This window comes from Oxyura jamaicensis (genome assembly GCF_011077185.1).
Source record: "Oxyura jamaicensis isolate SHBP4307 breed ruddy duck chromosome 6 unlocalized genomic scaffold, BPBGC_Ojam_1.0 oxy6_random_OJ78189, whole genome shotgun sequence".
In the NCBI taxonomy this organism is placed as follows: Eukaryota; Metazoa; Chordata; class Aves; order Anseriformes; family Anatidae; genus Oxyura; species Oxyura jamaicensis.
The window spans coordinates 1-15,951 of record NW_023304007.1 but is presented as its reverse complement, the minus strand read 5'-3'; the positions used below and the strand labels follow the sequence as shown (position 1 = coordinate 15,951).

Genomic DNA, 15,951 nt, shown 5'->3' with positions numbered 1-15,951 from the left:
GCGATCTCTGTCATCTCACCATTCTTATGAGCCTGAGTAGTGCTCAGGTACCACTGCCACAGCAATTACAACCCAGCCAAAACCTAAATAGTAATGTATGTCAGGAATGCTCCAAGTATAATTAGGTGCTTCTACCCAGGCAAACTCAGCTCTTGGAATTTCAGTTTGAGTGATACAGCATTAAAGAGCGTACACAAACCACATCAATCAAAGACAGGTCAGCTTCTCTCACTGTGGTTGGCATCCTCCAGCCTCCCCTTCATGGCTGCTTCACCATAAATATCTGTTCATCCCCAAGAGAAACATGGCCAGAGAGCTGTGCTGTCCTGCAGGAATAGCTGTAGGGTCCCTTCCCACTAGTATAACATGGGACAATAGGGAATAAGCCAGCAGCATGAAACTGCATTCATCTTCCTGGCGTGTTCTTGGCTAGCTGCACATCCTTGGACAAAAGCAGCCTCTGGACACCTTTTCCACCAACCTCTACACTGTAAGTGCATGTTAACAAACTTTCCTTTGGCTTCCCACAGAGTGAAATGATCAGATATCATGGATACCCCTGTGAGGAGTATGAAGTTACCACGAAGGATGGATACATACTTGGTGTTTTCAGAATTCCCAGTGGGAGGAACATGCAAAATACAGGTGTGACACGGTTATAGGACCTACGGAAGATCTAAGATCCAACTCCTACGTGGGTCTCCCACCTTTCAACTTTGCACATGTAATGGCATGTTCCGCAACTTTCCATCTCAGAAAAAGCACCTAGTCAGGAGCACAGTCTGAATTCTGAATCTATCTAAAGACCACACATTCAGTGTCTGTGTTCAGACTTCAAACTTCTGTGACTTTTTTTCCATAATTCCCCTTCTTGTCTTTGACATTTGGTACAACTGTTGGCAACATCTTTGTTGACAAAAACTCTCCGAGTTAATATTGAAATAGGTATTCCCTGCCTCATGAAGGACAGTCAACCTAAAGTCAAGAAGGTGATTGATTTTTCTGTATCCATCTATTGGTTAGAAATCACGTCATTGGTTGGGAGAAATAGTTTTTCAAATTTTCTTCGTACAATGACAATCTGTACCTGGAATTCAAAGGTCATAAATGCTGGACAGTGCTGCTCCATTTCCTGCTCTTCCATTGTCATTTTAATGTGCTATTTTGTCTTCATTTTTTTATGTCTAGAAATCAAGGGATCTGTAGGTTGGTTTCTCTGTGAAAATGGATGTTGGCACTGGCCACTTGAATGCGTTCATTTTTAGCTAGTCCTGACATGAAATAAGACAGCTTGCATGGAACCAAATCCTCCACGCATCCTACCCCAAAACCCATGGCCAGAATCCATCAGTATATTGAAGAAGGAATGTTTAAAAAAACTCATGTAAAATCACACTCTGCAACTCAATTTTAACTACACATTACTTCTTGCTATAACATAAGAAAATGCTCTTCTGTTTCAGGGGAAAAGCCAGCAGTCTTGCTACACCATGGTACTTTTGCAGATTGCACTTACTGGATATCTAACCTGCCCAGAAACAGCCTAGGCTTCATCCTTGCAGATGCTGGCTATGATGTTTGGTTGGGAAACAGCCGAGGAAACACCTGGTCTTCAAAACACAAGACCCTTAAGCCCTGCCAGAAAGAGTTCTGGCAGTTCAGGTACTCTGTGTAGAAAGAATATCTGAAGACAGCAATTTTCAGGGGACTAGCAAGTTTGGGCAATTAGTATTGGCAGACCCTTTCCCCTTCAGACTACTGGTTTTCATGTAATCTGACTTCAAGTGGGACATACAACTTCTAAGGGGACCAGACCAATTCTTTGTGGATGCAGCCACACTGGGCTTGTCAGGGAGGTCAGAGGAAGGACTTGGCTGGGTGTTCTGGCCAGGCCTTTCTGGAATCAGCACACAAAGAAGCAAAGCTGGAAGTAAACAGGTCACTCACCATCTTTGTGCATATGCAGAGCTGGTTTCTTTTGGGGAAAACATTATAAACTGGGAAGAGGCATCTGTAACCTGGTGGTCTCCCACTAAACGTCATTCTCCCAAGTACAGACAGGAGAGGACAATACACAGCTGAGTCTATAAATCTGATTTAGCACACCTGACATTAACTGACAGAGAAATGAATTTTGTTACCCCTGCTAGTGAAAGGACTCAATTCCACATCCTGGACTGGCACCTCCTCAGCAGAAAGTCCAAGGCATCAGGCAGCCTGTCAGTGCAGTTGTGTCCTTCTGTCCCTTTCCCCAGCTCACAGAAAAGAATCCAGACAAAGTGTGCATCCTCATCTTTGAACGGGTCCGGCTTGGTGTTATGAAGAAAACTGACATTCAGTAACTCGCGCTCTGATAAAGTACATGCCCCTCAGTCAGCTTTTTGTATTTCTCCTTTGTAGCTTCCATGAGATAGGTATATACGATGTCCCAGCTGAGCTGTACTTCATCATGAATAAAACTGGACAGAAGGATGTATATTATGTTGGTCACTCAGAGGGTTCAACTGCAGGTAATGTTAGGACGCCTGAGTATGAAATAGTTAACATCACTACCTGACTGGAATGTCTCTCTCTCTGTCAACTATCTTTCTCTATCATAAAAAGTTATTAAAGGGAGAAGTACTTTGTAACCTGACACTTGCAAAAAAAAGGATTTTTTTCTATGAGCTGTTCTATCTGAAACAAGCAAGTAACAGAAGATCCAGAAACACTTTTAACTTCTGAAAGGATTGCTGATACATAAAAGCTAGTATTTACCAGGTACGTTTTGCTAAGTATCCTTTTTTATTATACTCTAGCCATTTATTATTTTTTTCAGAGTCTTCTAGCAACGGGATATTTTTCTTAAAGTTTCAGCAACAAGGAGCTTTTATTAATCTAAATTTTTAAGATGTATACCTCATGGACTCCAGTTATCCTCAATGGATTAGACCCAATAATCCTCATGGATTAGATGTAAATACAAAAAGCAACAATCCATAGAACAGTTCTAAGGACAGGAGACCAAAATCAATCAATCAATCAAACAGCAACAAAACCTTAAATGTGTCTTGTGACCTAATGCCAGACTTACTATTTAGAACGTAGTTAATGTACAACTATAACTCAAAACATTATTGTTTTAAAACAAATTACCAGGCATTAGAAATTAGAAAAGAAATATCAATGCTCAAAACTTCATTGCTATTAGCTCCTCCATAACAATATCAACACACTTATCGTCTTTGAATGTTGTTAGTGTTTATGATTTATGCATAGGATCCATGAAGAGATATTGAGTTTTACGTCATTGTGTGTCATTGCCTTTGTATAAAAATAAACCTCAAAACTGAGGAGTAATTGGGGGGTGGGGGGTGGCGGGGTGGAATCGAGTTGTATTTGGCCATATTATTAGCCCATTATTTTCCTTTCCTCTCATAAGAGCATTCTAAGTTTTTGGGGCAGAATAAATCACTCAGGCCAAGATACCATCATCCTTGTCTACAGGTACCTCTGTTTTAGGCAACCAGCTAAGACTGCCACCAGATCCATCAGTGGAGAAATTTGGACACACTCAGAAAACAAGATAGGATGTACCCTTTTTGTTTTCCTTTCCTTCCTTGCTTTCTTCCTTCCTCATATGGTTCCTTTTCTGTGCATTCACTTTCACCTGAGTTTATACTTTGTTACAAGTCAAAAATTCTACTCCTAGCCTCCCAGCCTTCAGGTATTTATTGCATTGCTGCATGCCATCATCAACATACAGAGGCTTTTAGAGACTACAAGCTGAAAAACTCATTATGTTATTAGAGTTTGGGGAACTTCAACAGGAATCTGAATTCAGAAAATCTGACTGATGCACCATCTCCCAAAAATTGGCCTAACAAAAAACTATCAATTCTGAGAAAATCAATGTTTGGACATCCTCTAATGAAGATGTATCCTTAGAATGAACTCTTTCCCCCAAATAAAGTTTCAAGGATCAAACACTTTCCTTAGGTCTGCAGCACAGAAGAGGACAACACACAATGTCTTGTTATTCTACTGTCATTTTTTATTTGCCACCTACTGCTTTTTATATATTTGGTCTGTGGAAGATCTCTTCACTAACTTGTTTTGTGTCTCCTGTGTTTGCAGGCTTTGTAGCATTTTCTACATATCCTGAGTTGGCTCAAAGGGTTAAAGTGTTCTTTGCTTTGGGACCAGTAGCCACAATCACATATGCTACGAGTCCTTTCGTAAAGTTTGCACGTCTTCCTCAGCCACTGATCAGGGTATGTCATTCCTCCCAAAAGACCTAAATGCCTGCTTTGTCTCTACTGGATTCACTCAGGCTGAACTGAGCTTTAAGAGGGTGATGAGTTAAGAATGAATTTAGGTCATCAGAGCATTGACAGTGCTGGTAGACTTCAGACTTTCCACAAAGCTAAATTACAAAGCTTGACACAACACCTCTTTGAAAGTTCATTAAGAAAGCCAGCACCATTACTTATTAAAGTAATTGCACCATTACTTATTAAAATCAAATATTTTTGAAGGAAGCTCACAAATACCATAAATAAAAGGTATCCACATGATCTACTAACCTGAGCTTTAAGCATCAGTGGAAAATTACAGATAAGGTATTTCACAACTTAAATTAATTAGACATACAGTTGCTTTATGCTCATGAAATATTTCTTTGTAAATAAAGGAAATTTAAAGGGCTGTAGAGTGCCCACTTCTACACCCTCTCATTTGTCTTCTCCCTCTTTGCTTAGTGTGAATATTCAGATTACAGTTTTGTGCACCTGCCTGGAAGAAGGACTGGGGCAAAGAGGGTCTCCCTATACTCTACAGCCATGACTGCAGCCAACTGCCCTTTCTCACTGAGGCCTGTGCACTAAAAACAGATGGATATCAACCTCCAAGACTCATACCCAATAATAAGAGGCAGGAATAATGTGCTGTGTGCTCTGGGGAAAAATGCACTTTAAAGGATAATGGAATGGCAACTAGTTTCAGCCATCTTAGTTAAGAGGCTAGACTTCTAGAGAAAGGGAGAAACAATTTTCTGCATGTTGCTCCTGCAACAAGGAAAAGAAAAAAATTGCACTTTTTTGCCCCTCAGTTACTTCTTGGCTGCAAAGGAGTTCTTCGCCAGAACGAACTGACAAAAGGGCCTTCAACACTGCTATGCGCAACTCTGGGAAAACTTTGTGCCACTATCTTCTGCTTCATAGCTGGGGGCAGTATACAAAATCTGAACACGGTAAGCATGTCCAAGAACACCTTTATACAAGTAAAGCTGAAGTAATTTTGAAGAAAAAATATTTTTCTGCCTTATGTCTATATATACAGTTGCAGGGATATATAGAAATGTGCTGGGGTTTTCAAATAATGCCAACTAGGGCCTCAGCTGATGATGAAATCAGCCACCTGACATTCAGATCACGCAAGGAAGAAAGGCTGAATTCATCTTGTTTTCATCTTGCAATGATGTACCTCAGTGTTGCCTCTTCTGGGACTAAGCCAAAGAAATGTTGGCCAGATACCAAAGCTCTTCATGAAGAAATGGATGATGGAGAAAGATCTTTTTATTTTGCAAAACTCTGATTTTCCTCCCTAAATAGGATGACAACCAGATCTTCTGAACATAAGAGATTGTTTATTTTTGGTCCCTACATGTCAAAACATTTCCAGCCAAAACTCAGTCCTGAAAGTTGTTTCTTCACACTTCTCTCAATGCCAATACATCATTCTTTGACTTTGGCTGCTACCTTTTTTTCTTTCCTTTTTTTTCTTTTTTCTTTTTTCTTCAGACCTTCCACATATCTGTTCTCTGTGGCTTTTGCTTTCTCACACTTGTTATTTAACAAGTCTTCCCATAAAAAAACTCACACACACGGAGTCTCATGTTCAAGCCAACAGCCTACTAACAATCCTCCTCTAATGACTGAGCAGAGCTTTACTTAAAAGCATCATGCAGACTGTAAAAACTCAGAAAAGGTAAAGCCATATATACTCCTTGAATGCAGCTTTCCATATGACTAAGCACTAATGTGGGAAAGACTCTCTTTGTCCTTCAAAAAAAAAAGCATAAAACTCTACCTAATAATTCCTACTGTAAAATCATATTATATGTGAGTCTATCATCAATTTTGTTTAATATTTGAAAAATATCCTACAATATGGTTGGGGCTTTAACACAGCAGCAGTATGTTACTCAGATCCTTCACAGCTTTATTCTGTCACAACACTGAATCCCTGCCTTTATAACATCTCTGCTTTCTCTCCAGAGTCGAACAGATGCATTCGTAGCTCATTACCCAGCTGGGACATCAGTAAAGAACACTATTCACTGGCATCAGGTATAACTGTGTACTGACATAAGCAGACTTGTACTACTGCTTTTTGTGCAACTGACAGCCTACAGGGAAGTCTAGAGGCGATGGTTCTGGGAAATTGCCCAACACATCTCACACAGTGCCGTAAGCAGCTGCCACCAAGGAAGCACCGCTTCCCATGGCTCACCAGACCATTACCCACATTGTCCCTTTTGTATCGGACCTTTCTGCATGTTAGGGTCTAGTGGCTTCATTTGCGAAGACAATTGCCTTGAAAGCTGCAGAGGAGCACTCGAGGACAATCAAGGCACTTGGCAGGCATTAGGAAGATAGCGGAAATGTGAGCAGCCAGGGGATGAGCAAGAACAAAGTGATCCAGGTTAAAGCTTTTCTCCCAGAAGGTTAATTGCAGCCTGGATCACCTCCCAAAGCCAGTTAACCACGCAAGTGCTTCAGCTGGCACAACGGGAAATTGGGGAACTACTTTACAATGCTCCAGTACATGACAAGCAAAACTTGTTCCCAACAGCCAAGTTTTTAGGAGATTCTCTTAGCCACTCATGCCAGTGTCCAGATCCTGGATTCCAGTTCTTTAAAGGTGGGCTTCAACTTATACAGTGGCAGATCTGAGCTCTTTTCTGCTCATCCTCTGAATCAGACCAGGCTAAAAAACTCCAGAGCAGAAGCACATCACTGTGTGCCTCCAAGGTAACTCACATGCTGATTCAGGACCATCTGCATATATCTGATAGACAGATCCCTCATTTCTGCAAACATGGTGTAAAATATCTGTGTGCTCCTCTGACAAGAATTCCTGATAGTAGGTCACTCGGGATACATCCAGCCAGAGCCAAGAAATGAGGTCAAACTTTGGCAGTCAGTGGTTTTGCAGCCTATTTTGCCAACCTCTAACAAAGTCAAGTGGCTAGAAAGTAAACACAGATACTATAGAAGAAAACAGCAAAAGCAATGATATACCAAGTATATTTCTAGCACATCCCCAATTACTTAAGCCTTGAAGTCAAGATTTTCTAAACCACAAAATCCAAGTGAGATACTGGCATTCTCTCGCCATGTATTACACAGTCACTCACAAATGAGATTACATATCAGGTTTGTGGAAAAATAAAATAAAATAACAAGAAAAACACAAGAGATGTGTATACCCTTCTTCACTCCTCAGTCCTACAGTGAATATGGCATGTGTTCTAGACAAGAGAAGCTCAAAAGCCATGCCATGTGTCTAATGTCCCACCTTAAAACTGCTGTCAGAGCACAACTTACATATAGCCAAATTCTCTAAGAATTACAGAGCCACTGAAAATGTGACCACTACTATCAGCAGACTGGACACTGAGGACACACAAAACAACAAGGTGCGGGAGGAAAAACCATACGTTACACCAGATAACCAGCAAGAGCCCTGACAGGCACTAGACAGCCTGGCCCTTTTGCCAACATGAAAGCTGAGCACAACTTCACATCACAAATAGGGACACCACCTTAGTTAACTTAGTCAAACAATGTTTTAAGAACAAAACATAACAAGGGTGGTAGCTGAGGATGAGGAGAGAACGTTAGCAAGGGCAAGGGCAATAAAACCTCTCATCCTATGAGCATCCTCATTACCTGTGGAAGCCTGCAACTGGAGGAAGGGGTGGGAGGAAGCCACAAAGCCACCATCTGAGCCTTGGGTCAATCACAGGGAAGAAAATACCTCCTGCACTCTGCTCCGTCTCTTAACAATACACTTTCATTTTATCTGTCCTTGTTAAAATATTCACAGATAGCACAAGCAGGCCAATTCCAGGCTTATGACTATGGCTTGAAGGAAAACATGAAGAAATACAATCAGGTAAGGCAATATGATTAAGTCACAACCAGGTAAGGCAATATGGTTAAGTCACAGTAAGGTCACAAACAAAACAACTAAGACCAGCTGTTGCCCCAGCAAAAATTAAAGAAGTACCCATGCTAAGTACACACATGAACAAGCTCCACAGTCCCTCCCTGATAAACAGAGACATTGTTCTTTCCATATGCCCACCTCTGGACAGCACGAGCAAGTGTCAAACTCCGGGACAACTTGTAGCCACGCATTTCAGAAAGGTCTATGAATAGGATGGATCATTCCCTTCAAGGGTAGGTAGGGAGCGGGGCTAGGGAAATAAACATAAAGGAAGGGCAGCTTGATCCTTGCTGTTTTCCTGTAGTGAGTACAGAAGGGAAACAGAGAGATGTCTGCACGGCATCCTTTTGCTAAACGCAGCTTCTGATGTAACAGCATGCACTCAGGTCTTCTCCCTTTCTTGCAGCCTACTCCTCCTGTATACCACATAGAGAGGATAAGCACACCCATTGCTGTTTGGAGTGGCGGACAAGACAAATTTGCAGGTCCAAAAGACATTGCAAAGCTACTATCTCAGATTACTAATCTCTATTACCATAACCACTTTCCTGAGTGGGGACATCTTGATTTCATCTGGGGTCTCGATGCGACTGAGAGAATGTATCGGAAAATCATTGAACTAATAATAAAGTATCTTTGAAACCACATGTAGAGTGTTGATCCATTTAGTATAAACCTCCAGAAATTTTATTTGGCTATGAGGGTGATGCCTGGGGAAGAGAGAAACACACAGACATGCATAACGAATACTACTATAGGTGTTCACATGTACTTGTTTGTTCCTTGCTTTCCACAAAGTTTGAGGTTTTACATGATGCTATTGTGACCAGCGTCTTCCTGAGAAAGTTAATGTGTATGGGAAGGAAAACTGAAAACACAAATATATTTGGGCATATTCTTCAGGGATCACTTAATTTAGACAGCTTTTAATTGCACAAGACTGATTTTCCTAAGACCAAACACTGTTGTTGTCTTCTGTATCTTATGTACCCCACAGCACCATTATCCCATGAAGACACAAAAATGGGATTTGCTCATCTGTCTGTTGAAGACAACTCACCTTTGTTTAAATTAAATCATTTATCCACTTGGCAGAGAGCTTGGCTTTTTTTTCCTCTTTTTCCCTCTTCATGTTTACCAACGTTGTCGTGACCAACAAGACTATTTTCATTCATAAGAATCTGAGCAGACAATCAATGACTTCCAAATACCAAGAAAAGCAACCTCAGAAAAATGGTTTCAGCCTTTTCTTTTTGGACTCATCCAAGTTTTCTCCTGCCCTCAACGCCAACACATCACCCAAGGGTTTGTTCATACACTCTAAACACTCGAAGAACAAAGACCACAGGTGGCAGTTGAGGAACGAGCAGATGCATCAGGCAAACTGCACTCCAAGCAATACAGCTTCCACCCCATACAGTATTCTTGACACTATCAATTGAGTTGCTGAAAGCACTGCGGGCTTTCGGCTTTGACTTTTACATAATCCTATGTCTTGATCGTTCTTTGTTCACAAAATTTCTTCGGTATAGGAAAACAGTCAACAGTTTTCCCTTCCAGACCAAAGAGATAGCAGCTAAATCCATACTAAATCCATACTATCCAAACAAATGCCTCACATTTACTGACCTACAAATTGATCTGGTAGATACTGTCCCCAGGCAATACCCAAAATGGTATGACCATTTTACATATATTATATATAGCTTTAGGCTCAGACAGGGTAGTTTATTTCCCAGGTGTTCCTGTGTGGGGCCTTGAGCCCATACTGCTCAATCAAGACCCTCTGCAGCTGGAGTCACGATCCAATAGGACAAGTACTCTGAAAAATACATCTGCTTTCTGCAACACAGAAAACACATCCTAACTTGCCCATATACCTAGTCTAGAGGCCATTAGCAGTGTTGACCATGGCACCTATTTCCCAAACTTATGACAGCTTACAGAAAATGGTCAAAACTGTCAAAAAAACAAAGATCCATTAGACCAAGGAAGCAAGATACAGCAGTGTTTGAAAGGAGAGATTCCCCTTTACTAGTGCATTATTAAATCTCAAAGTGCCAGGCCACATTTAACAAATTGCTTGTGACTGCTAGTTTTCTACTGCCTTCACGTATGCAAGAGAAGAAACATGAATTTATTATTTCTGTTTTGGTATGTGCATCCTCTTCTCTGTGTACCACTTTTAAAAGCATACTATCCTGTCTAGTCCCCTGGGAATGACACATCTGGTTCCCATCATCACATCATCAGCATTTCACTTATTGATTTATTTTCTATTAGTAAACTGTTTATATTGGAAAGGTAGCCAGTCTAGACACTTGCTTCTCTTCTGAGACTAACATAATTTCATTGTTATTTATTAATGCATTAAAGCAACCTGGGAACTGGCTTTGTTTGTGGACTTCAACAACTTAATCTCTTCTTGCTGTTTCTTATCTGAGAAAAGAGAAGATAAACCTTCCCTCACAGCAACATAGTGAGAATTAAGGTGTGTGAAACTTGTAGCAGTGATGGAAGGAGGCAGAACAGAGAGATCTGTTTGACAAGTCATTTCCACTGTTGGAAGAGAAATACTAAGAAGAAGGGTGACAGACCTTGTATAAGCTGCTGTGGTATACTGTTCACTTGTCAAGCATATCCCCTAAAGAACCAGTAACACTCACTAAAGGTTATTTTATTACTCCATCAGCTGCCAATCATCAAGTGCAATGTTTAGGTTTACAGAAGTCTTACCATTGACTTGCTTGTCTGTGCAAGTCAAGCAGTAAAACTGGGGGAGCAGATGGGAAGGGCAATATTTTGACCACTATTGTAATCATTCACAGCTTAGTAGAAGCAAATGAACTCCTTCCAGCCCACACAGCCTTAGTGGTACTGACAAGCCTCATAAAAAACAGTCCAAGTCTGCAGCAAAGAACAGGTCGATTTGGACCGAAACACTATCAAGTACCAGACTGCAGCCCTCTGCAGGACTCCTGCAGTTGTGAGAGGTGGATTGCCAGATGGGGTAATTTTCTGCTTGTTCAAGAGTCCTTGATAGCATCCCATCCAGCACTAGGAAGTTTTCCTTAGCATGCTTTCAATGTTGCTGAACTGTAATCTTCTTGCAATATCTAAAGGAGTCTCCCCATCCTGAAAGAAACAGATGAAATATGTTGTAATATGATAAATACGAACATACCAGGTCTAATACTACTCTTGCTAAAGTCAGGGACAGAGTCTTTGCCCCCACTTAGGTAGCGATAGCCAATCCACTGTCTCCTGGGGCTAATGGCCAAAGACACTGCAGAGCTGATTTCAAGATCTACATGGACAAAAGTTCGCTCATCTCAGCTGAGCAGTACAGTTACTCCCAGGTCAATATCTCCTGGGACAGTGTTTGAGCTTCTTTGCAGACAGCAGCAGCTTGACTTAGCCCCTTTCAGAAGAATGGTGCTCAACAAAGTACCTAGGAGGGCTCTTAACACTTCCCTGCAGCCTGCATCTTAGGAACAAATGCATCACAGCTATGAGTTAAGCAGAGGTATTCTAAAGATAGCTAAGAGATCTGCCAATCCAGTGAACGTCTAGGCAGTTTTGAATGGAAGAAGTCTGACAGTGAAGAATGTGGACTTTAAAGTTGCTCTTGCCAATGAAGGCAAAGGGATAATGTATTGTATGATACCCCCACAGCAAACAAGTCTGATGCCAAGAAGCTGTGCACCTTTTGTTGTCATTTTTTGTTTTGTTTTGTTTTTAACTGCTGTATACCAACCAAGGCCTACAACGTAATTGTTCACCCTCTTGATAAGGAAACACAGTTATTAACACCACTGTCTTACCTGATTCTTTACAGAAGCGTCCGCATTAGCTTCAAGCAGCAAAGGAATGACGGCCTGGTTTTTCATTTCACAAGCATAGTGAAGGGCTGTGCTACCAGACTGAAGGGAAACAATAGCAGAAGAATTTTAGTTTTATCACCTCTTTAACAGATTTTTGTTAAGTGCTACTATCAATTTTATTCTATGCCTTATCATTTTTCTCCTAACAACTTGATACATAAAAAACATCTCATTTCCCAATGCACAACACAGTAAAATACATTCTCTTAAGAGCAATAGGAAAATAATCATTCCTCTCCCCAGATGTAGCTGCTAAAACAAGTCTGATACCTTTTTATCAGGAAGCCAATAGTTCTTTACTTCTTTTAAAGTATTCCATAATCTTTAGCTCAAAAACTAAGTCTTAAGTTTGAGCAAACAGTATTGCTTAAATGTTTTATAATTTGGTTGCTGGTGAAATTGTGGTTTCTCCTTTTCTGCTTTAGAGAAGAGGAGCTCTTTGCCACACCCAAGTAGACTAGTCAACACAGACATTACACATGGTAGACCAATGCACTCTGAAAACCAAGAAAAGACACAGGGTCTAGCACTGGGGCATAACCTTTGCCCATAAATCTACTCCAGTCCAAGAACTCATAAATGGTGATAAACTCAGACCCTTATATTACTAGAATCTTTATAGGATCAGGTATTTAATACATCGGTATTTCAACCCAGCTGGCCTGGATTCTCTTCAAAGAGACTTTGGTCAGAAAGTTTGCTTTTAGTAACACTGTATGCACATGAGCCATATTTACATTTGTATAAACCCACTTACAAAGTCTGTAGCATTAACATCAGCTCCAGCCCCAAGCAACATCTTGATCAGGTTTTCATTCTGCTTAGTTTTTGAGATCTGTTTGGTGCAAGGAAAATAATAACACAGTGAGACAGTTCATCTGCATACACTATTAAGTAGATGTTGGCTAGATACTGTTTTTCCTAAAAATAAATAAATAAAAATGTCTGGCTTATGCAAATGCCAAACTTATGCAGTGATACAATTCTGCCCCTTCAACAGCTACGCTTGTAGCAAAAACACTGCTTCTTCCATTGTTCTCCATCAGTCCTTGCTTCAAAAAGAACATTCTGTAAGCATTTCTGGCCTAAAATATCACCATAAGAAAGATTAAAGGGTAAACGTAAAGATATAGAGCCTTTTCTGCTTTCCTCCAGACTCACCATGAGAAGATATCCAATAAGCAAAACTGGCATAAGGATTATGATGAGCACATAGTCAAGGAAGGTAAACCGTTTTCTCACAGCATAATGCAGACAAGTGCGGTCCTTCTAAATACAAAATAACTCTCATTAGTATCAGATTCACTGATCTGATTATATTTGTTTAATACTTACAATACTAGATCCTTTTATATTTCACAATCTTCCCCCCTCTCCCTCCCTCAGAATCTGTGAATATTGCATGTACCAAAGCTAGTAAAGGGCAGAGCTGTTGACTTGGGTGTTAAAGAACGCTCATGTTAAACACCCTACAGTTCCTCAAACTGGAGTCTGACAAACTAGGTTATGGTGTTACATCATGGCCCAAAATGGACATGTTGTAAGAAAAATGGACAGGCTGTCCTTCAGACCTTCGTTTTTACTAGGATGAATAAAAAGACAAAGGAACAGAAGAAACAGAAATAAGCTGGAGTGCAGGACAAATGCAAATTGCTATAGGCAGAATATACTGGGGACTGGGGATGCCATGCGGTATTACCTAAACTGGGAACACAAACATAGAAAGAATTTGAGGTTTGCAATATTTATTGTATCCTGTTTACATTGGCAAGTCAGGAAAATAAATGAGGAGATAAAAAGAAACATAAAGGTTTATTGAATTATAATTTGGGGGTTAGACATGCCTCAGCTGGAAACAAAAGTAAGGTTTGGAAGTACTGCCAATGTTCCCACACATACTCCAAGAGTCTTAAAGAGCAGTCAGTGCAAAGGGTGAGTTTGTGGCCACTTACCTTGTTTCTGAGGTTGACATCAGCATTTCTTTTTAGAAGATAGCTAACTATTCTGTTGTTTCCCTGTTTGCATGCACAAATTAAAGGGGTATCTCCACTGAAGCTGTCCTGGATATTCACATAATTGCTGTTTTTATCCAAAAGGAGCTGAACTTCATTGAAATCATTATTATACGCTGCCTGGCAAATGGGCTGAAAAGAGAAGATAATATTCATCAACCAACATGATTCACTAAGACATTTGTACTGTCCATCCTGGCTTTCTACTTGCACATCATACCAAACTGCCAGGCACTTCTGACAGAGGCTGTAATTCTAGGTGACTTCCAGAAGATGGTGGTAAGAGATGACACACAGCAACTGAAGCTGAGAATAACAGGAGTGCTATGAGTTTCTAGCGGCCTAACGCAGCCAGCCTAACAGTGGGAAGCCTGGCAGACTGGTAATATTTGAAGTTCTCCATTCAAAAAGAAAAGAGTTCTTTTCTTTCCTCTTCTGTACCGAGGTTCTTCATCATTTTCCAAGATAGGGCATTTCTAAATATCACCAGCAGTTTTCCCTTCTCATCTTTCCTTTATCACAGTCTAAATATGCTACAAAATCTAGCCCTGAACACTGAGCCACTTCCCCACCCTCTCCAGCTGTTAACTTATTTTTTCTCACATAAAAAACATTCACCTTATTTATATTTTCAGACAGGTCACTTCTTAAAGTATTACCTGCAGTTTTTATTTCTTATCCTTTATCAATTTATTTTTTTTAATTATTTACCATTTATTAATGATCTATTATTACGTTATTGATAATCATTCATTATTTCTTACCCTTTATCACAGTCAAAACAAACAAACAGTAGTGAGGCAACTACAGAATTCTGACAATGTTATGTACAGACAATAGATTCCATGTGAAACCCTAGAAAACACATTTAATTTAGTGTCTACAGAAAAGCAAGGAGACTATAAGTGAGGAAGACCTTATACAGATTTTTGCACTGCTAGAAGCCTGTCTCAGTAGTGGTGCAGCTAAACAACCAGCTTCTGATTTATGTTATGGTTACTCTATTACTGTTAGCCATCCATCATGCACAAGAAGGAAAGAAACCTAGAAGATACATACTCAGAGCAACTGGGAGGCAGTATCAGAAGAATCCAAGATTCACAGCTCGGACTGAGACTGACTCAGCTGTGGAGAAGTGCAGGACTATGACAGCAGAAGTCTCAAACAGCTGTTGCCCTTGCCCTGAAGGGTATAACAGCCAGGAGAACCTCCCAGTTTCCCTAAGGAAACTTACTAAGGCCAGTGCTCCCAGAGAGAGAGAAGGGAGAAAAAAAAAAAAAAAAAAAAAGACTGAGGAAAATATCAGTGGGAACTGAGATCACAGTTTGCAGTCCATAGCTCTCACCTTCATCACATTACTTGTCAGCTCCCAGTGACCTGAGCACCTCAGAGCTCAGCAGAGGCCAAGCCCTGCTCCTCGGTGTAGCAGAGGAGACGGGGCTTTACACCCAGTACAAACAAGACATCCAGGTCTGAAAGGCAGGGAGCAGGACCAAGAATTTGAGCTTAGGTAAAGATGAAGCGAGCGCCTCTTTGAACGGTCCCACAGCAAAGACCCTCGCCTCTGCTCTCACCCTCCTGCAGCACCACCTAACACGGACACAAGCTGCACACCAGAACCTAGCAGCACAATGCTGCACAAAACATACGATAGAAGGGATGGAGAACACCGAATCCCAACACCAAACTCATCCCACCCTCACCAGCAGTGCCCTTTCCCTGCTGCAGAATCGGGGCTAACCAGGAACTACCTCAGACCCTCCAAGGACAGAGCACACGGCTCTGCCCGACTGCAGAGAGCAAAGGGCAGGCACTGGGGACCGTGCTGTGTGGGAGATGAA

At 40.9% G+C, this 15,951-nt stretch overlaps 2 protein-coding genes across 2 annotated transcripts; one reads left to right on the top strand and one right to left on the bottom strand.

Annotated features, from left to right (window-relative positions):
- The first annotated feature begins 517 nt into the window (after positions 1–517).
- On the top strand, positions 518–9,312 carry LOC118157497 (lipase member M-like). Its single transcript, XM_035311852.1, has 8 exons — positions 518–645; positions 1,464–1,662; positions 2,401–2,510; positions 4,117–4,253; positions 5,090–5,230; positions 6,258–6,329; positions 8,092–8,160; positions 8,621–9,312. Exons 1-8 carry the CDS (start codon positions 537–539, stop codon positions 8,852–8,854), a joined length of 1,071 nt encoding a protein of 356 aa, XP_035167743.1. The 5' UTR covers positions 518–536; the 3' UTR covers positions 8,855–9,312.
- Positions 9,313–10,870: 1,558 nt separating this feature from the next.
- Positions 10,871–14,281, bottom strand: ANKRD22 (ankyrin repeat domain 22). Its single transcript, XM_035311854.1, has 5 exons — positions 14,051–14,281; positions 13,260–13,367; positions 12,856–12,933; positions 12,039–12,137; positions 10,871–11,349 (listed from the first exon to the last, which is right to left on the bottom strand). Exons 1-5 carry the CDS (start codon positions 14,264–14,266, stop codon positions 11,272–11,274), a joined length of 579 nt encoding a protein of 192 aa, XP_035167745.1. The 5' UTR covers positions 14,267–14,281; the 3' UTR covers positions 10,871–11,271.
- Positions 14,282–15,951: the final 1,670 nt, after the last annotated feature.

Coding starts and splice junctions, on each gene's coding strand:
- LOC118157497 (XM_035311852.1), top strand. CDS start 537: ATGATCAGATATCATGGATACCCCTGTGAGGAGTATGAAGTTACCACG. Junction 4,254..5,089: donor TTCCTCAGCCACTGATCAGG/GTATGTCATTCC, acceptor TTTGCCCCTCAG/TTACTTCTTGGCTGCAAAGG. Junction 5,231..6,257: donor GTATACAAAATCTGAACACG/GTAAGCATGTCC, acceptor CTTTCTCTCCAG/AGTCGAACAGATGCATTCGT.
- ANKRD22 (XM_035311854.1), bottom strand. CDS start 14,266: ATGAATATTATCTTCTCTTTTCAGCCCATTTGCCAGGCAGCGTATAAT. Junction 12,934..13,259: donor TTATTGGATATCTTCTCATG/GTGAGTCTGGAG, acceptor TGCACCAAACAG/ATCTCAAAAACTAAGCAGAA. Junction 11,350..12,038: donor ACGCTTCTGTAAAGAATCAG/GTAAGACAGTGG, acceptor TGTTTCTTTCAG/GATGGGGAGACTCCTTTAGA.